Consider the following 20,742-nt stretch of genomic DNA (forward strand, 5'->3'; position numbering starts at 1 on the left):
GTGTGAAATTACAATTAATGTCTAATACAACAGTGCTGACCTCACACACATCTCCTTTATGAATCAGTTAAGAGCTGCTGTATCTTTATATCAGCAGCTTAACTTCTTGCCTTTTCTGTTTGAGAAGTATAAAAATACCAAATATATTTCAAGAATTTTGCCTAAAGTTTGCATGTGTTTTATCAAACTATTGTTAACTAGCTTCTGTGTGAACTTAGGATGTCAAGACTCTTAGCTGAGAATGAAGTTGAAATTTTCACAAACTAGAATGGTGCTAATCGAGTGTAATTGATTTAATCAGTTACAGCACATTGGTTTTCTTTCAATTGCAGTGAATTGATTGTTATTGTTTACCCAACTATAATAGTTCCCTAATCTTGTTCACATTAAAGAAATCTGAAACCACAGAATAATAGTTTTTGTTGGGGAAGAAATACTCCGAGTTACATCTAATGAGCCAGTGGTCGTTTTCAGGAAAATAAAATCCCCAAATAGAATTCCAGATGACTGTAAAGCTGCCAGTCTTGAAGACTACCTATGGTGTTGAGGATGAGGAGCTAAGGAAGACAGGAGGAGTGAACATGAATGAAAGTGTGTCTAGCAAAAGTGCTCAGGGATATGCCAGAATGCACACTGTAACTTGGTATTTCATTACAGCTTGCCTGTGACGTTAGTAAAATGAAGACACGTTTGCTGAACCCGTACTATGGCCGGGAAGTGTCCTAGGAACTAGAATAATCAAAAATAATCATTCTCTTCATGTTCTCGTTAGCGAGGGATAAATACTTTGGTAAATAAATAATACCCGAGGAGCGCTCATTCCTATAGGAAATAAGCAAATTCAGGGTTTTTTAGTTTGCACTGTGTTGTGAACAAAATCTGATTTCGCGTTTACATTTAAAATAGGGAAAAGATGAAAACAGTGACTGCATTGAAACAAAATAGTTAAGATTGCTGTTACCTTTATTACACTATTAAATCATTGTCTGTCTTCTAACACCTTGACTACCCGAGAAGCTCTCTCAGCTGAAGGCTCTGAGACTAGGTTGTAAAAGGCCATTGTGTAATTTAAGAACTCATTTTAGGCTTTAAAGTCATTGTTGTTTGATCTCAGACTGTTATATTTACCGTTATCTTTATCTGAATCCAAGGATTCGTCATTAAAAACCCTAAAACCCTGAGGTTAGGGAAGTTTGAAGGTGAGAAACACAGGACTTGCGAGTCTGGAGCCTCTGCAGGTGGTTTTCTGCTCTGTGTTCCTCAGTCCTGTGGGACTGACTGTGGCTGAGGGACGTGTCACCGGGCGTGACTTTGTGGCAGTGACGCTGTTGCGGTGGCCCCACAGGACTTTTCTCCCTAGAACCTTCCCCACGGTTTCTGTGCTGATGGTGTTCTCAGGGCTTTTGCTGCAGGCACTTCATGCACTCAGAGGGGATTTGTTTTGTGCCGGCCTCGTTCCAGCGTCCAGGCAGCTCTGACTGTTGCAGTTGGAGTCATTGCTTTTACTCCTCTTGACTCCAGGGACTCAGGATGAGTTGAAGCTTTGATCTACAGGGAGAAGGTTCTCGGGGCCCTCACGCCCCCTGGCAGTGTCATTTCAGCTGGGCAGATCCCAGCCCTGTGATGGTGTGTGCACTGTCAGGTCCCCCCACCACTGGCCCCCACATCACAGATCAGAAGACGGGCCAACACTTGGTTTTCACTTTTTATTTTCATTCTCTCTCCTGAAGCTTTGTTTTTAGAATCCCTGTTCTACTTTCACTCATTTTCCATTCTCGCCTACCAGTTCCCCCTTTGCTCAGCCGCCCCCAGTTCAAGTCACTTACAGACCGTGATACAGGAAGCAGAGTGGACTCATGCCCTGGACTTTGGTTTGCGGAAGCAGTGCTCTCCGTATGGCTTAACATGCACATTTGTCTGTGATTTGTATTCATAGGCAAGCTGTGGACGAGAAGTATGAAGGTCGCTTACAGCATTCTGCACAAATTAGGCACAAAGCAGGAACCCATGGTGCGGCCTGGAGATAGGGTAAGTGCACCTTAAATTGTTGAATCTACAAAACACACAGTCCTGTGTGGAAAAGATGCCCACTGTTTAAACATTACAGAGTTCAGCGCCACCTCCGCTTTCTAGTGGAAAGCAAGTTTTCCTTCTTAACTGCTACCTGGTAAATTACACAGGACAGATACTATTAATGGTATCTCCATTCTAATGTTACATCTTGAGCAGGTAATGGTCTTGTCCATGCCTTATGCCCCAGTTTAGATGTGGAGCTGGGTATAGAACCTGGTTTTCTTGCATTTATATGTACAGCCTTTTACCTATGTGCTTTACGTGCCCTGAAGATTAGGTTATCCTACCTGAAGAACTCCAAGTGAATTACATAAAGACATCATTTAGAGCTCCATAGACCAACAGAAGCATGAGCTTTGATTACTTAAGCCATACTATAGATTCTTTCCCATTTTTTATTGAACACGTTTGGCCTCTTTTAAAAGTAAACTGTAGATGTCGTATTCCCTGATTATGAAACTTACTACAAAGCTTATAATAATCACAATAGTGTACTGGCTTAGAGACAGACATATACACCAATGGAACAGAATAAAGAGCCCGGAGATAAACCCTTGTGTATATGGACAAGTGATTTCCAGCAGGGTGCCAAGATACTCAACGGGGAAAGGATGGCCTTTCCAACACACAGTGCTGGGAAAACTGGACATCCACCTGCAAGAGAATGAAGTTGGATGTTTACCTAACGTGCAAAAATTCATTCAAAATGGACCAAACGCCTAAATGTAAGAGCTAAAATCAAAACCTAGAAGAAAACGTAAAGAAAATGCCTTAGAAGAAAACATAGAGAAGATACCTCACAATGCTGGATTTGATATTAAAAATTTTTGTACATCAAGAAGCACTATCGAGAGTGAAAAGGCCACCTACAGAATGGGAGAAAATGTTTGCAAATTATTTGCCAACAGATTAATATCTAGAATATTTAAAGAATTCCTACAACTCACCACCACCAAAAGAAGCAACAACAACAAAAATGTTTAAGTGGGCCAGAGACTTGAGTAGACGTTTCTCCAAAGATTTGGCAGTGGCCGATACACACATGAGGAGATGCTCAGCATCCCTGATAGGGAAAAGCAAACCAAAAGCTCAGTGTAACGCTGCTTTACACTGAGAAGCATGGCAATGACCAAACCACCGAAAAGGGCACGTGTCGGCAAGGATGTGGGGAAACCGGAACCCTTGCGCACTGCTGGTGAGGATATAAAATGGTGCAGCCGCTCTGAAAAACGTGGCAGTCCCTCAAAAAATTAAAAAATTAAACATGGAATTACCGTGTGATCCAGCAATTCTGCTTTGGGGTGTGTACCCAGAAGGATTGAAAACAGAGTCTAGGAGAGAAATGAGTACACTCAGGCTCATAGCAGCTGACTCACAAAACCAAACGGTGGAAGCAGCCCCAAATCTAAGGACTAGGTGTGGATTTCCCGTTAGAAGGGTTCATGGATGAGCCTTGAAGATACTATGCCTAGTAAAATAAGCCAGATAGGAAACAGGTACTGTGTGATTCCGCTCCTATGAGCGTAACTGCCCAACAGGTTCACCTTGCCCGCTGCCTAGCCAGAGCCAATTTATCTCGCCGGGAATTGCAGTGGAGAGAGTGATTCACGCAGAGCTGGCTGTGCGGGAGGCTGGAGTTCTGTTATCACTCACATCGGTCTCCCCAAGTGTTTGAGGATCGTTCAGAGGTTTTAGGGATAACTTGGCGGGTGGGGGCTTGGGAAGTGGGGAGCGCTGATTGGTCAGGTTGGAGGTGGACTCAAAGGGGGGTCGAAGTGAGTTTTTCCTGCTGTCTTCTGTTCCTGGGTGCGTTCCCAGAACTGGCTGAGCCAGATGACCTGTCTGGGTGGTGTCAGCGGTTCCATCCGGTGCAGGGTCCGCAGAATACCCCCAGCACCGAGCTTAGGTTTTACGATAGTGATGTGATCCCCAGGGGCAATTTGGGGAGGTTCAGACTGTTGGATCCAGAGGCTGTATGACCCCTAACCGGTAATTTCTAATCTTGCAGCTAATTTGTTAGTCTTGCAAAGGCAGACTGGTCCCCGAGCAAGGAGGGGGTCATTTTGGGAAAGGGCTATTATCAGTTTTGTTTCAGAGTCAAACTGGGAACTGAATTCCTTCCCAAGGTTAGTTTGGCCTACACCAGGAATGAACAAGGACAGCTTAAAGACTAGAAGCAAGATGGAGTTGGTTAGGTCCTGATCCCTTTCACTGTCATAATTTCCTCAGTTACCATTTTCACAAGAGTGGTTTCATGACATCCGTAGAGTAGTCAAACTCGAGAGAACCAAAAGTAGAAAGATGAGGTGTCAGGGACCGGGGGAGAGGAATGCAAAGTTCGTGTTTAATAGCGACAGAGTTTCTGTTTGGGAAGATGAGAAAGTTCTAGAGATGGCTGGTGGTGGTGCTTGTACAACAGTGTGACTGTACTTCATGCTACTGAATTCTACATGTAAAAATTGTTAGAATTGTAAATTGTGTGTTACCACATAATGGTAACTGTAATGGAATATCTCCATTATCTGGAATGTGGTTCATAGTCTTAATAGTTTTAACAATTCTTTCATAGTATGGCCTCCAGATACTTGAAGTTTCCATATGATAATTACAAAATAAACTCCTGAGTTCCTCTAAGATGTCAGTAGGGATACAGGAAGCACAGTTTTGATGAAATATGTAAAGAGGCTTATTTTAGGCAGGGATTGGTTTAGCTTGGTTGGGTCAGGGGTGAAGGTGCTACTTTTCCAAAATTATTCTTACAAAATATTATCTGAGAAGGGCTCTCGAAGAGAAAAGATGAGCCTGTAGCTCTTGGTTAGGTACCAGGAGGTAGCGTGGAAGGTGCTGAAGCCGTTCGTCTGGACAGCAGGGCCGGCTGTATGAGGATCCCTGGAGGGGAGCTGGGAATCCCTCAGCCAGAAAGGCCTTCGCTCCCCTGAAGAGCCTGTGCATGCGTCTCCTGACTGGCTGCTGCCTGCTCTGTGAATAATTACGTACAGTGAGGTATCAGAGAAGCACACAGAGGACTGAATGCAGGGAAGCCATGTGGGTTTACAAAATCGAGCATCTTTGTATTTGTAAAGTATTGTATTGGAATCACTATGGAGATAGCAATAAAACAGGATTTGAGACTGATTCAAATATTGAAGGAATGATGTAAATACAGAGTTCTAACAAAATGATGTAAGTACAGAGTGTTCTCTTCCTTAAATTGCAAAAAAATGTTGTTTTGATGCTAAAAGAGCCTTTAAGTATTTTCCCCTTTTCTATCCATTACTTGTATTGTTGCGTGCGTACAATAATGTACAATTTTATATTCTGCTTTTATTAACTTTGTTATACCACATTTCAGTACAACTCTGCAGTGGTCTGTAATACGGAATTTTCAGCATTAACTCTAGTGAGAATTTTAAACCCCTGATAAAGAAGAACTTCCTTTGAGCAGAGGCACCAGGAGCTGAGAGAGGAGCCAGATGCGAGGTGCTTCTTGGGAGAGGGCTGATTGCAGTCTGGCCGTGGGGATGACATGTATCCTCTCCATCTCGGCTGTCTGCCCTTGGTGAAGACTCTGCCTCCAGAGCTGGTGTTCTGGGAAGATTAACAAGTCAGAATTGAACACGTTCTTTATGAATAGGTGCAATCATCAGTTTTGGATGGAACTTTAACGTCTTCTGAATTTTCGAACGTTTCCTGGTGTGTTTTGGTCCGCCTTAGGGGAAGCAGTTGTATAGCAGTGGTAATGTGGAAATCTTACAAACATTTAACTGAAGACTATTTACCATGTCAATATCTGAAAAACATGCCATCAGCGCTCAGTCCATCACGTGACACTCATGACTGTGTAAACCTCAGATAGTTTGAAGAAATTGGTTGTGGCTTATCTGCATAGACGTACAAATCATTTCATTCCCTTTCTAATCTCTCTCAGCAAATTGTAGTGGACTGTAGAAATGCCATACAGAAAGGAAATATTCATATATTCGTAGAATCTACAACTTAATTTTGTGTCAGCCAATGATCCTGCGTTCCGACCTTTCCAGCATGGCCTGCTCCCCTCTCAACAACCATCTGGATGCTTTTATGTCAGCCTGCTTACTTAGATACACAGATGATTAGGATGTTTGTCTAAAACTGTTCATGATGAAGTTAGTTCCAGCTAGGACATTTTTAATAAATTGTTTAACTTCAAGAACGAGGCCTGGTGTGGAGGCTCATGCCTGTAATCCCAGCACTTTGGGAGGCTGAGGTGGGTGGATCACTAGGTCAAAAGATCGAGACAAGCCTGGCCAACATGGTGAAACCCTGTATCTACAAAATACACAAAAAAAATGGCTGAGTATGGTGGTGCACGCCTATAGTCCTAGCTACTCGCAAGGCTGAGGCAGGAGAATCGCTTGGACCTGGGAAGTAGAGGTTGCAGTGAGCTAAGATTGCACTACTGTACTCCAGCCTGGGCAACACAACAAGACTGTCTCAAAAAAAAAAAAAAAAAAATCCAGAATGAGGTAATGCAAAAATGATGCACATGTGCTAAATCATAGGAAAATCATAGGATTCATGTGCTGATGAAAACACTTGTCCATAAGGAAGAGGAACACTAATGCTACCCCACACATGAGTAATCTGTGTTAAAATAGAAGCAGAGTTCGCAGGGCATAGTGGGAATCCAGAAATAGGGCTGCCTATTAAAACTCTATCATCAAAGGAAAATTGTTCCTTGTCAAGATGCACCATACTGTTAAGGACCATCAGAAAACGTATTTAGAAAACACTGGCCAGGCACAGTGGCTCACATCTGTAACCCAAACACTTTGGGGGGGGGATCCAAGGCAGGAGAATCGCTTGAGGCCAGCCTGGGCAGCATAACGAGACCCCATCTTAAACATATTTTTTAAAACTTAGCTGAGTTTAAGGCCAGCCTGGACAACATAGTGAGACCCCATCTAAAATACTCTTTAAAAATTAGCTGGGTATAGTAGTGCCCACGAGTTCAAGGCTGCAGTGAGCTATGGTTGTGCCACTGCACTCCAGCCTTTGTAATAGAGTGAACTTGTTTCTTTAAAAAAAAAAAAAAAAATCTGTTAGTAGTTACCAATATTACTTGATAATTTACATTAACCACAGTTTTAGAACTCTGACAATTCTCTCAGGAACTTAGTTCCTAAGAGGTTGATCTGGCAGGATGGATCGGTGCCACATCCAGGCAGCTACACAGGGAAGACTTTGCTGCAGGGAGGGGCAGGGCCCACAACACGTGCACGCGTGTGGCATCGGGACTGATGCTGCTACTGGCCCTAGTGCCAGTAACTTGGCCTTTACTCATAGCGTCCACGAGCTCACGCCGTGTGTCAGGCGTCCCACTGAGCTCTCCATGTACATTCTATCATTAGACCTTCACGACCACATTAAGACACAGGCTCTATCATTATTCTCACTTTTCAGAGAAGAACACTAAGGCTTGGAGAGGCCACAATTGTGCCTGAGATCCCAGAGCTAAACACTGACATGGGATCTGAGCCGAGTCCTGCGCACGGCCTAACAAACTGCACAGCTGTCCCATGACAGTTATGAAGACTGTGTAGAAATACAAGGAAGCACTTACAAAGCTTAGTGAGAAACAGTAGGGTATGGCTTCATCTGTGTGAAATATGTGGGTATGGAAGGTAATATGCAAAACATAAAGGCAGTTGTACTCTGGTGATGGTGTGACAGACGACTGTTCATGCGTTTGTCTTCTACATGAATTCAAGGCCAGGTGCGTGATGCTTATTAAAACAGGGCTCACTGAAATGCATTGTACGTAGGACCTGGTTCTCACTGAAGCATGCCCTCACCTAGAACCAAGCTCTTCCGTGGCGTCTTAGGAAGCCAGGACCCCACGTTAACGCTGACCTGCTCTGGCCTGTCCCACAGGTGGCTCTGGTGTTCCCCAACAACGATCCGGCCGCCTTCATGGCAGCTTTCTACGGTTGCCTGCTGGCCGAGGTGGTCCCCGTGCCCATCGAGGTGCCGCTCACGAGGAAGGTAAGGAACGCGCCCTTTGGTCTCTTGCGGAGTAAGATGGCTTTCATGGCGCTGTCTCCCAGCTGGGTGAGGGTCTCCTCGCTGTTGCTGGGACCTTGGGTTTCCTTCAGTTGCCTCGAAAAGGGGCGTGGTCGCTGGCGGGCCCTGCAGCCTGGGATGGGTGTCCCGGAGGTGGAGCACAGCTTGCTTTGGGGTCAAACATGGAGCCTCTTGGTCAGTAAAGCAAGGGTGTTTGAGAATCTTGTTCCTTGGTGTCATGTGCACTAGAATTGGGGTAAATGATAGTTTTTTGAAATGTATTATTTTTTGAAGGGTGGTGGATGCTGCTTTTGTTCAGGTGTTTTGACATCCGGTCTAAGGTTGACCTATGATTTGTCAGGTCTTATTCTATAAGGAAAATAAACCACTGAACTTGCTATTGTAATTATTGTTTAGTCTGATGTAAAGAAATTAATGTGCATTGTCAATCAAAAAGTATTTGAAACAGGTTTCAATTTAGAATTTTATTTTGCCAAGGTTAAGGCCATGGCCAAGACCCAGCCTCAGGAGGTCCTGGGACCGTGTGCCCAGGGTGGTCTGGCTGCAGCTTTTAGGTTCACACATTTTCGGGAGACATGAGACATTAAGCAATACACGTAAGACGGATGTTCATTTGGTCTAGGAAGGCCCAGCAGCTTGAGGCAGCAGTCGGGGCCTTCCAGGTCACAGGTGGATTCTAAGATTTTCTGATTGGCAGTTGGTTGAAAGAGTTTATCTAAAGCCCTGGAATCAATAGAAGCCAGTGTCTTAGGGTTGGGGTTGTAGAGACCAAGGTTTTTATTATGTGGAGGAAGCCCCCGGGCAGCCGGCTTCAGAGAGAATAGATGTAAATGGTTCTTATCAGACTTAGAATGGTGCCAGAGTCTTAATCATCCCTGGATCAGGAAAAGGCCTGGAAAGGGAAGGAGATTCTCTACAGAATGTAGATTTTCCCCACCAGAAGGAGCTGTATAGGCTATTCCCAACTATGTCAAGTATATTTGGAGGTAAAATACTTTGATTTCTTTCAGGGCCTGCTGTTTGTCATGTTGGTATCTTATTGCTATGGAATGTCGGCTGTGTCAGTCTGGAGTTCTCTCTCTCAATGCCATTGCTGGTCAGCTGTGCCTGAATTTAGCCAGAGGATGAGGGTGTAAGGAGGCGCTTCTGACCCTCCTTCCTATCACAGCTGAACTGGTTTTTCAGGTTAACTTTGGAACGTCCTTGGCTGAGGGAAGGGGTCTATTCAGTTGGCTGAGGGGCTTAGAATTTTAGTTCTGGCTTATGCTGCATAAACCTACGATGTGCCCATGCACACTGCCCTTAAACCATCAGCTCCCTTTAGCACTTTTTTTTTTTTTTTTTTTGGAGATGGAGTTGCTCTGTCTCCCAGGCTGGAATGCAGTGGTGTGATTGCAGCTCACTGCAACCTCTGCCTCCCAGCTTCAAGCGATTCTCCTCCCTCAGCCTCCTGAGTAGCTGGGATTACAGGTGTGTGCCACCGCACCCAGCTAATTTTCCTGTTTTTAGTAGAGACGAGGTTTTGTTGTGTTGGTCAGGCTGCTCTCAAACTCCTGACTTCAGGTGATCTGCCTGCCTCGGCCCCCCACAGGGCGGGAATTACAGGCGTGAGCCACTGCACCTGGCCCCTTGAGCACATCTTTAATGCATGCACTGTGTGGGTGACTCTTCTAGCACTAAAAGGCAACAATCACAGGTAGCCCAGGCTAAGTTCCCAAAGAAACTTCCAGCTGTCTTTGTGGCTATTCCAACATTAAAATTTGTTGACTCAATATTTAAGAAAACCGTCTGCCACCTCTTGGAACACACATGGGTATCTCTTCAGAGTCTGTGCCAGTTATATGGTTGCATTTCAAGCTGCCCCTTGGAATGGGAACGGGGTTCCTTTTGGAAACAGGAAAGATGATTGCTATTTTCATTTCCTATGTATAAAGCCAGGAGGTTCATGCTTGGCCTCCCGAGTATGCGTGTGTCTGGCAGAGACAGGGGAGTCTGTGGTAGCTGCCATGGGAGAATGCCAGTTCCCCCGCCCCTGGATTTGCAGCCAGTTTCCCCCAGATTTGCAGCCAGCACTCCACATGTGCATCAGACAGGTCAGACTTCCCATGAGGTGCTTTCTCGTCACCCTGGTTCCCGTGGTCTTCACAACACATGAGAAAAGTGGAAGGACTGGAGGACTCCAGTCATGCTTACATGACAGCTTCAGTACTGTAGTTAACCCAGTCCTGGGATCTAGTGAGGAGTTAATGAGGCTCCCCTTCAGCTGATGTTCATGTCAGTGGTTAGGGGCTCTCTGGACATGCTCTGAGGTCTCTAAGCAACAGGGAAATGATGATTTGCAGGAACCTGTAGGCATCAGCATATGGTGATGGTTCAATAACCAGATACAAAACATTTATCATTGTTATTCGTAACAATTATTTCTTCTTTTCTTTACTTGAACAATTTGTATTTGTCCATGTTAAGTGTTAGAGCGTGGTGTCCTCCAATCCAGGCTGGTTTGCAGAGGAAAATCATTTGTGTGTGTGAGGGGGTGGTTTTCCTGAGTAGGTTCCAGGCTGCCCTCAGGTTGGCAGAAATGCCATCCTGTTATCTGAAATCCTAGGCCTAGCTTCAAATACCAAGGTGGCGTTCATTTCAGCCATGAAACGTTTCACCATAACACGTTTAAGATGCTTTGAAATAATGAAGTTAAGTACCTTTGAATGGTGGTAAAGACATAAACCATCCGTTTTGAACAGATCAGAAATCTTTCCAAGGCCACGTGGCTGGGAAGGTGTGGCAGTAATGATGGAGAAAGAGGAGCTTTCCTCCCCCACAGGAGGACCGACAGTCCCCCTTGGCTTGGAGCCCCTTGCACCCAAGTAGAGGCTGCAGGTTCACTGTAGATAGGGCAGGTCCGCATGGGGACGAGGGGCATCTCGGGGGGACTCTCTGTGGTCAGAGGGCAGGGAGCACAGCAGGAGAACAGCGTGGGGACATCTTGGGAGGCCAGGACTTTTCATGCTCGGAGGTCCCTGGGAACTTAGGTATCAGTGACTGTAACCTGTGTAGGTGATGAGGTCGCAGGGACAGGAAAGAGCCCCTGCCTGTCCCTCACTCACCTCCAGGACATAGGGGAGGGGCCCTCTGTGGCTGCGGTTTTGTCACCAAGCACCGTGAGCACGAAAACTCCTCTCAGAAGAAAGGGCTGGCGTTCCCACCTTGCCCACTCTGTGCCAATATAACCCTGAGGTGACTTTGCCTACAGATGCCTCAGGCTATGCAGAAAGCTGTGGAGAATGCAAAGACCTTCACAAGGCATTTAGAAATCTTTACTGTGCAAACCAGTGGTCATGGGATAGAATTCTAGGGAAACCACAAGTGATTTCGCAGGTGAAGGACAGAGACCCTCCCCTGAGGCCGAGCCTTTGAGTTCTAAAGACACCGTGACTTGATTTTAAACATTATTTTAACTGACAAGTTATATACATTTATGGGATAGAGTGTGGTGTTTTGATATATGCATACAACATGGAATGTTGATCAAACTGATTAACATATCTGTCACCTTGCTTATCTCTCATTTTTTATGGAGACATTTGGAATTTACTCTTGGTTATTTTGAAATGTAGATTATATTTTTATTAACTATAGTTACCCTGCTCTGCAACAGATCTCAAAACATCTTCCTCCAATCTGAGGCTTTGTCTCTTCTGACCAACATCTCCCCATCTCCTCCCTCCCCCGTCTCCTCCCTCCCCCCCGTCTCCTCCCTCCCGCCCCCCCATCTCCTCCCTCCCCCCCATCTCTTCCTCCCTTCCCCCCCATCTCCTCCTCCCTTCCCCCCATCTCCTCCCTCTCTGGCCTTCGTGGTCACCATTCTGTTCACTACTAAATGCTACACATAAATGAGCTCATGTGGCGTTGGCCTTTCTGTGCCTGGCTTATTTCCGGCAGGCCGTAATGTCCTTCCGGTTCAGCAGGTGGCCGGGTTCCCTCCTTGCTGAAGGCTGAATAGCGCCCACTATGTGGTGTAATGTCCTTCCGGTTCAGCACACGGCTGTCTTGCCTCCTCTCTGAAGGCTGAATAGCACCCAACGTGCTGGGTCAGCCTGCCCTGCATCCATTCATGGGTTTTTGGGCACTGAGGTCCATTTGTCTTCTTGGCCCTTGTGGATAACACTCCAGTGAAGGTAGGCATGCAGATAATCTCCTGGGTTCCTGATCAGTTTCAGTTCCTTTGGCCAAATACCCAGTAGCAAGATTGCTGGATCATATGGTAGCTCTGTTTTTAGGTTTTTGAGAAATCTCCATACCATTTTCCATAATGGCTGTGCTAATTTGCATTACCACCAATAGCATGCAAGGGTTTTCTTTTCTCTGCATCCTCATCAACAGGTATTTTTCCTCTTTTTGATAAACGCCATTGTAACCACTGCAAGCAATGTGAGGTGATGTCTCCTTGTAGATTTTTTTTGTTTTGTTTTTTCTTTTTTTTTTTTTGAGACAGTCTTGTTCTGTCACCCAGGCTGGAGTGCAGTGGTGTGATCTCTGCTCACTGCAACCTCTACCTCCCGGGTTCAGGCTATTCTCCTGCCTTAGCCTCCTGAGTAGCTGGGATTGTAGGTGCGCACCATGACACCTGGCTAATTTTTGTATTTTTACTAGAGATGGGGTTTAGCCATGCTGGACAGGCTGGTCTTGAACTCCTGACCTCAAGTGATCTGCCTGCTGTGGCTAACCAAAGTGCTGGGATTACAGGCGTTGAGTCATCTTGCCTGGCTTCCTTGTGGTTTTAATTTGCATTTCCCTGATGCTTAGTGATGTCGAGCACCTTTTCATGGACCTGTTGGCCATTTGGGTGCCATCCTTTGAGAAGAGTGCCTTTAGACTGTAGCAGTTTGTTGGTCTTAGAGAATTTTTCTTATTTTTAACTGAAAGAATCTGTTGGCTATGGTGCAAGTCAAAGTGGGGTCAGATGAGCATATTTGTGTAGTGATAAGTATGTGAACCCTAATATTTCTTCCATCTGCCAGTCCTACAGCCACTAGAAGTGTCTTCGAATAAAGGCCCTAATGAGAACCTAGTTTTCTGAACACATCTTGGGAGGATTCTTTTTTTTTTTTTTCCCCTCCTGAGACAGAGTCTTGCCCTGTCACCCAGGCTGGAGTGCAGTGGCGTGATCTCTGCTCACTGCAAGCTCCGCCCTGGGAGGATTCTTTTTATTCACGCTTTCCTGAGATGTAGCACCTGTTTCCCGGAGTTGGCCTCAGATCCAGCCAGATGAGGCCGACACCACCTTTTCAAGGACAGAGGACTAAGGCCTGTGAGTCAAGAAAGCCACTAGTCCAGGTGCAGCCAGGTCTCATCCTTGGGTCACCTGCGGAGGCCATGAGGCCCACCGACGACCTGCAGCCCTTTGCTTCTGGTGCTGTGTGCGGAGTCCACCTGTCTGATCCCTTTCTTTGTTGAGTGTGTATGTGTACGTGTGTGGGCACATGTGTGTGAGTGCTGTGTTGAGTGTGGGCATGTGTGTGGGGGCACGTGTGTATGCATGGGCACGTGTGAGTGTGGGAGCACTGTGGGCACGTGTGTATGCATGGGCACATGTATGTATGTGAGTGTGACTGTTGAGTGTGTGCGCATCTGTGTGTGTGTGTTGAGAGTGTGTGTGTGTACATGTGCATGGGTATGTGGGCAAGTCTGTGTGTTGAAGGCTGCACGGGTTTCCTCCCACACAGGTGTGTAGGGTGAGACATGGTAAGTGTTGTTCTGAGTGCACTGGCCAGGACTGGGCAGAGCTGTGCTGAGGGCTGGCGTCTGACGGGGCGGCGGGGGAGTGAGACATGGTAAGTGTTGTTCTGAGTGCACTGGCCGGGGCTGGGCAGAGCTGTGCTGAAGGCTGGCGTCTGACGGGGCGGCGGGGGCGCTCTACACGTGCTGAGGAGCAGCAGGCCTAGCCTCACCTTGGCGAAACCGCAGCCACGTCCTCCCAGGCCTGCCGCTCCTGTGGTTTTCCGTCTCTTCCTTATTTTTTAGGGAGTCTTGTTATGTGTATGATTTTATCGTTTGGGGGATTAAATCATGGGCAGACATTACCAGGGCAGGGTTTAGGGAAAGGTTGGCTTCTGGCCTGAGGTCAGCGTTCCACCCACAGCCATGAGCGACTGGCCTCAGCCGTTCCTCCGTCTTGTGACCATCACGCATGTGCTCCTGCCTCCACCTGGCACTTTCTGGCTCAGCGGAGCTGCCTTCCTGCTGTGGAAACTAATGTCGTCCCACCTCTGCCCCTTACCTCTTCAGAGTTGGGACGTTTGCTGATGTAATGTTCACATTCACATTAAAGTAACTGATTAGGGCTGTACTTGAGCAAGCACCACGGGTGGGAAAAGCACCACAAGACGTCCCCGAAGTGGGTTCCATCTGTCCGCTGAGCTCCCGATGACCAGACCTTGGGGAGCCACATTGCGTGTGCTAGTTGGCCCGTTTGGCTATTGCTCCGTGAAAGTTCCACAGAGAGGTGTTTTCACCGTAGATTTAACTCTACAGTAAGAAAAGTACTAAACACTTAAGAGACTACAGCTTTGAAATTTTAATGCTGCCTAATTTACCCAGGTGAAAACATCACTCTTCAGCTCATGTTCTCCCGTTTTCAGGGAAACAGGTGGGAAGATCCTCAGCCAGGCCTCTGATCGCCAACAGCAACCGGGCCGTGTGGGGTCCATGCGGGGGAGGGGGGCGTCCACGCTGAGCCATCCGGGAGAAGACGGTGACCTGCTCGCTACAATGTGGCATTTTTACTTCCTGGAACCCCTGGCTGTTTTGGAGCTTTCGGTTTATTTTATGAATTAAATAATGGAAAACCCGCACAGCTGGCAGACGTAGAGAGAGTGACGTGCCTTGGCTGCCTTTGGGCAGATGGACAGGAGTGAGAACTGGCGTGGGTCTGCTCAGGTCTGACCTTCCAAACCGAAGCTGGCCACCTGGAGCCACCTGTACCTGGTGTCTCCAGTGAGGCTGCACAGCAGTGGCCCGTCTCAGCAAGCTTCAGTTACTTCGCTGAGACCGAGCTGTTCAGGGTGAGGAGAAGGTGACCCAGGTCTTCCTTCCTCTGGCTGAGGTTCCCTGCCTGGCACCCATGCCAGGTGTGCCTTCTGTGCCTTTGGTCTTTGAATGTTTTAAAGATCAGGCACTTGGTGTTAGTGTGTTAGTACAAGTGTTTTTTCAGACCTTGTCTGTTCTCTACAGTAATTGTGTCCTATGATCATAGTCTTATGGAATCGGAGGGAACTATAACAGCAGCCTCTTAATGTGACCCGCTGAGCACCAGCCCTGCACTGAGCACTTTCCATACACTCTTCTAATTTATCCTCAACAAACCTGGGAGACGCTGTTCTTTCTGTCCCTGTTTTACCCGTGAGGACACTGAGGCCATGCCAGCTCACCTGTTAGGGGTCCCACAGATGCCAAGCAGCAGGGTTGGGGTTGGATCCCCGTTCTGCAGACTCCAGGGTCTGTGCGAACCCTGGAGGGAGGGCCGGAGGCCCGGCGGGTCATGGATTCTCAACCCCTCTCTCTCTGTTGCCCTCTCAGGATGCAGGGAGCCAGCAAATAGGTTTCTTGCTTGGAAGCTGTGGTGTTACCGTAGCCTTGACTAGTGACGCCTGCCATAAAGGACTTCCAAAAAGCCCAACAGGAGAGATCCCACAGTTTAAAGGTATGCCACCGAGGCTCCGAGAGCTCGCATGCCCACATCCTTTGTCAGAAGACGGGTGCGGGAATACGTCACCCCGCCTCGGTTTCAGTCCTCTGTGGAATGAAACGTCAGTTGCGGACCCACAACTTTTCACGCGTTCACGTCCCCGATGACACAGCCGGGTTGCCGGCCCGTGGGGTGACATGAAGGTAATGCATGGTGGAGGCTTGGGTGCTCTTCTGTTGATGTCTTAGATCTCATGAAATCTGGAAACACCAGAGATTCAATCTAGTTGATGTGTTTGAAAGGGTACCACATGAATGGAGAGAAATTCTGCAGGCCTGCTTTCTGAGCAACATTTAAAATGAACTTGTCGTTTATTTCCAAGGTTGGCCAAAGCTGCTGTGGTTTGTCACAGAGTCGAAACATCTCTCCAAACCGCCCCGAGACTGGTTCCCACACATTAAAGATGCCAATAACGACACTGCGTATATCGAGGTGAGTCAGCCTCAGCCTCCTCCACTGGCCCTGCGTGTGGCCTTGGGAACTAATGTGTCTTTCCGATGGTTACACGAGCGCCAAGATTCAGGAACTCGGAGACCTCAAGTAACCAGAAAAGCTGCCGTGACCTCCCAGCCCCACCTCCCTCATGCTTTCTGTCTCGTTTCAGTACAAGACGTGTAAGGACGGCAGCGTGCTGGGTGTGACGGTGACGAGGACCGCGCTGCTGACACACTGCCAGGCCCTGACGCAGGCGTGCGGCTACACGGAAGGTGGGGTGCCAGACCCTGACTCCTTGGGACCCTGGTTCTAACCGGGACACCTGACACAAAGGCCACGTCCTTCCCACGAGAAGCTGTAGAAATAGTGTGACGTTTGCGCCCAGCTCCGCTGACGTTCACTTATTGCTGGGTTAGGATGTCAGCTCAGCCTGCCATAGCAAAATACCACAGACGGGGCGGCTTCAACACAGACATTTATGTCTGCACAGCGCGGAGGTCTGAGGTCAGCGTGCCCTTGGGCAGTTCCCAGTGGGGGTCTCTTCCCGGCTTCCCGTAGGAGGTGTAAGATGTGCGGTGAGGCGCCCATCCCTGTGACCCCACTGAGCGTGAATGACCCTGAAAGGCGCGCTCTCCACACACAGCCACGCTGGGCCTGGGGCTTTGGCATGTGGACTTGGGGAGACGCCACGGAGCTTCACCCCGGGTGCGCATGAGCGTATCTTTAGTTGTAAAGAAAACGCCCGTGTGTCCGCCCGCCCTCCCAGTTGAGTCAGTCTCTGCAGGTCTCTACTACTGCGGTGAAGAAGATTGGGTGCTTGTTGTGTTTTCCTTCCCGCGGGTGGGCTGGTGTGGGAGGCAAAGAGGGGAAGTGAGTGGAGGGAACCGTGGCAACCGCGCTGAAATGGCACAGAGAGGGGAGGGTGTGGGCAGATCCTGGGGACCCCCAGAGACTCCCTGCATGGTGCCCTGAGTCCTCCTGAGATCCCCTGAAGCCTCCTGAGACGTTCACAGACACTGTGATGTGCCGAGGCCCTTTCAGAACCCCCAGAGAACCCCCATGACCTCGAGAGCCCTTGGGATGCCCTGAGGCCCCTCGAGACCCCCAGAGGCCCCCTGAGATCCCCTTGACCAGGCCCCTGACGGGACAGCTGCAGAGTGCAACCTTGCCTGGCATCTCTTTCTGGACCCTGACGAAGCTGCGGTGGCATCTGCCCCTCTGCTGTGGAATGAAACACTTTTTTCTACTATTTTTATTCTCTCCCCATCCTCATCATCTCCCTTTTAAAAACAACGCACGTGTCCCGTGGGTGTTCTGATGCTTAGCCGTGGACTTTCCACACTTGGGGGTGCGCTGCCCCCTGCTCCTTGCCCTGATAACACCTCCAAGGTCCAGGGCGGTCACTCTTGGGGAGGGAATAGATACATTCCCTCCTTGCTTCACTGCTTTCAGAAGGAACTTGGCTTGTCTCCTTTGGCCGTATGTTGTGAAAGCCGCTCTGTCTGTTACCCTCCACACTTCAGCCTTTGGACGGGGAGACTGAGTCATGTGCAGGCAGCTACTGACCTTGGGGGACCAGGTGACTTCCGAGAAAGCTGGGCCTGTTCACGGCCAGCGTGCTCTGTGATAGTAACCCTCATCCAGCACGAGCTTTTAGCACCTTTTTATTTAGAGCCTTCCCCCACAGTCATCGAATAGATTTCCCTCCCTGTCTTCCAGATTCCGGAGCCTCCTTGTTTTATTGCAGCTCCAACCTTGGAGACTTCCAGTAGAGCTGCGTAGGTCCCCGTGTTGCCACAAATCCACCTCCTCCTCTGCGCACACAGGGCTCTCCAGCCGCAAAGCTTCCTTTCCTGGGAGACTCATGAGGAAGTGAAAATAAAGCTTTTAAAGAACAAGGCAGGGAGGGGAAAGTATATAAAAAGAGAAGGAATGCTGTGTTTTAAGGCACAGCCTGGAGAGCTAACACTGCTCACTCATGTGTCAGGATACCTGTCTAGAAACTCCAGGGTGGCCAGCACTCAAATGGGTCTACAGAATTTCCACCAAGATGCAGCAAAATGGGATTTTTCCAAGATCTGTTACTTCCTGCGATGCAGTGTTGGATTTTCTTTGCATTTTGGTCTGTTGCTGTCCTGTCCTAAGAAAGAATCTCCTGACTCCCTCTTTTGTGCAGCTGAAACCATCGTGAATGTGCTGGACTTCAAGAAAGACGTCGGGCTCTGGCATGGCATCCTGACAGTAAGTGAGGTCCCCCGGCCGCGCCTGTCCACACAGGGGTCCCCCAGCCACGTCTGTCCACACAGGGGTCCCCCGGCCGCACCTGTCCACACAGGGGTCCCCCGGCCGCATCGGTCCACACAGGGGTCCCCCACCGCCCACCCTGCCTGTCCACACAGGGGTCCCCCACCGCCCACCCTGCCTGTCCACACAGGGGTCCCCCGCCCGCCCACCCTGCCTGTCCACACAGGAGTCCCCCGCCCGCCCACCCTGCCTGTCCACACAGGGGTCCCCCCCAGCCCTGCCTGTCCACACAGGGGTCCCCCGCCCGCCCACCCTGCTTGTCCACACAGGGGTCCCCCCTGCCCAGCCTGTCCACACAGGGGTCCCCCCTGCCCAGCCTGTCCACACAGGGGTCCCCCGCCCGCCCACCCTGCCTACACAGGGGTCCCCCGCCCGCCCACCCTGCCTGTCCACACAGGAGTCCCCTCCCACCCAGCCTGTCCACACAGGGGTCCCCCCCCCGCCCAGCCTGTCCACACAGGAGTCCCCTCCCGCCCAGCCTGTCCACACAGGAGTCCCCCGCCCACCCACCCTGCCTGTCCACACAGGAGTCCCCCACCGCCCTGCCTGTCCACACAGGGGTCCCCCACCGCCCAGCCTGTCCACACAGGGGTCCCCTGGCCGCGTCTGTCCACACAGGAGTCCCCCACCGCCCAGCCTGTCCACACAGGGGTCCCCCACCGCCCAGCCTGTCCACACAGGGGTCCCCCGGCCGCGTCTGTCCACACAGGAGTCCCCCACCGCCCAGCCTGTCCACACAGGGGTCCCCTGGCCGGGTCTGTCCACACAGGAGTCCCCCCCCCGCCCAGCCTGTCCACACAGGAGTCCCCCCCAGCCCAGCCTGTCCACACAGGAGTGTGCTGGGTGTCAGAATACAAATGCCTAGGTGTGCATACGTTTCACTTGGGCAAGTTGCTTCCTCCCACGCTGTGAAGAGAAAATCGTTACTGTTAGAAGACCGATGTTGTCCACTAACGTGGTTTACGACTGTACCACAAAGCCAGCTGTTTCAGCAGCCACTGGTTTGAGGGTCTTGGACACGTGGATTGAGGTTACAGCTGCCGAAAACAGCCTTCCAGGGCTCACGTGGAGATCATTATCTTTCTTCCCACACTTTTGGCATTCAGTATCTTAGCGTAACACCAAAGGTTGGTTGGTGTGTGGATCACTGTCCTGTACATCTGGTTAGCTGCATGTTCCTGTAGTTTCTTGAGTCAGTGGGGCCTGCTGTTGTGTTAGTCTGCGGGGAAAAGTAGTTTACAGATCTGCCCTTGAGGATGACAATCAGTGTGTGTTGCAGGGAAATGATTGTCTCACAATCACGAGTGCCCTGGATGACCGTGCCGGGCTTGGGCACTTCTCACGGGGAAGAAACCTTGTTATTTGTTTAAGGCAGGCTTGGCACTTAAACGCTACGTGGAGCGTGACTGCTTAGCCGCTCCCCCCGTCTGTTTCGAATGCGGTAATTTTCACTCATTTTTCTTTTGAATCATTTCTTATGCTGAAGCTTCTTACCTTTTGGAGGTAGAAAATTCTAGTAGTTGTTACATGAGTGATGGGCATATGAATAGAGGGTTTGCCGTTTCTCAGCGAACCAGAATTCATGTGAAAAGGAGCCGGCAAGCATTTCCTAGACCAGATATCTGTGGCTCCAGAGCAGCCCACCTGGCTGCCTTCTGTGATACATGTGGGTCGTCTCTCAAGTCTGATGCTGTTAGGGGATGAGATGGAGCAGTGTGGTCCCAGAACCATCGTGTGCTGCTGCAGTGGGGAGCCCGGCTTTGGGGCTGGAGGACCTGGGCTTGTGTCTCAGCCCTTCCTTTCTTAGCTTTGTGACTCAGGCATATCACACGTGCATCTAAGTCCCTTCCCAAATCTGAACCTCACTTTTCCTATCAGTGAATGGGAACGACAATCCTATTTGACGTGGCTGGTGTGAGAATTATGTGGCCTAAAGTTTAAGCACCCACTCCACCTACACGTTTGACACGTGATTCAATGATCAGGTCCTGAAGAACAGATAACTACGTCACTGTTGCTGTTAGTCACTCTCGTCATTAGAGCTCCCGAGTTTCTGGCTGTGGCGTTGTCCGCACAACCCTGCTTTCGAGGCCTCGTCGTGGGGCCGCTTCTCTGAGGGGCTT

At 49.2% G+C, this 20,742-nt stretch overlaps 1 protein-coding gene across 12 annotated transcripts in view; it reads left to right on the forward strand.

Annotated features, from left to right (window-relative positions):
• The window catches only part of LOC104661473 (disco-interacting protein 2 homolog C), a 313,197-nt gene that overhangs the window by 186,746 nt on the left and 105,709 nt on the right, over window positions 1-20,742 (forward strand). For all 12 annotated transcript variants that reach the window (XM_030939985.1, XM_030939981.1, XM_030939979.1 and 9 more), the window contains 6 exons: window positions 1,937-2,028; window positions 7,987-8,097; window positions 15,712-15,835; window positions 16,203-16,312; window positions 16,485-16,587; window positions 18,492-18,556. In XM_030939985.1, coding sequence (XP_030795845.1) covers window positions 1,937-2,028; window positions 7,987-8,097; window positions 15,712-15,835; window positions 16,203-16,312; window positions 16,485-16,587; window positions 18,492-18,556 — 605 coding nt within the window. The remainder of the gene's footprint in view (window positions 1-1,936; window positions 2,029-7,986; window positions 8,098-15,711; window positions 15,836-16,202; window positions 16,313-16,484; window positions 16,588-18,491; window positions 18,557-20,742) is intronic.

This window comes from Rhinopithecus roxellana, chromosome 10 (genome assembly GCF_007565055.1).
Source record: "Rhinopithecus roxellana isolate Shanxi Qingling chromosome 10, ASM756505v1, whole genome shotgun sequence".
Taxonomy (NCBI): domain Eukaryota; kingdom Metazoa; phylum Chordata; class Mammalia; order Primates; family Cercopithecidae; genus Rhinopithecus; species Rhinopithecus roxellana.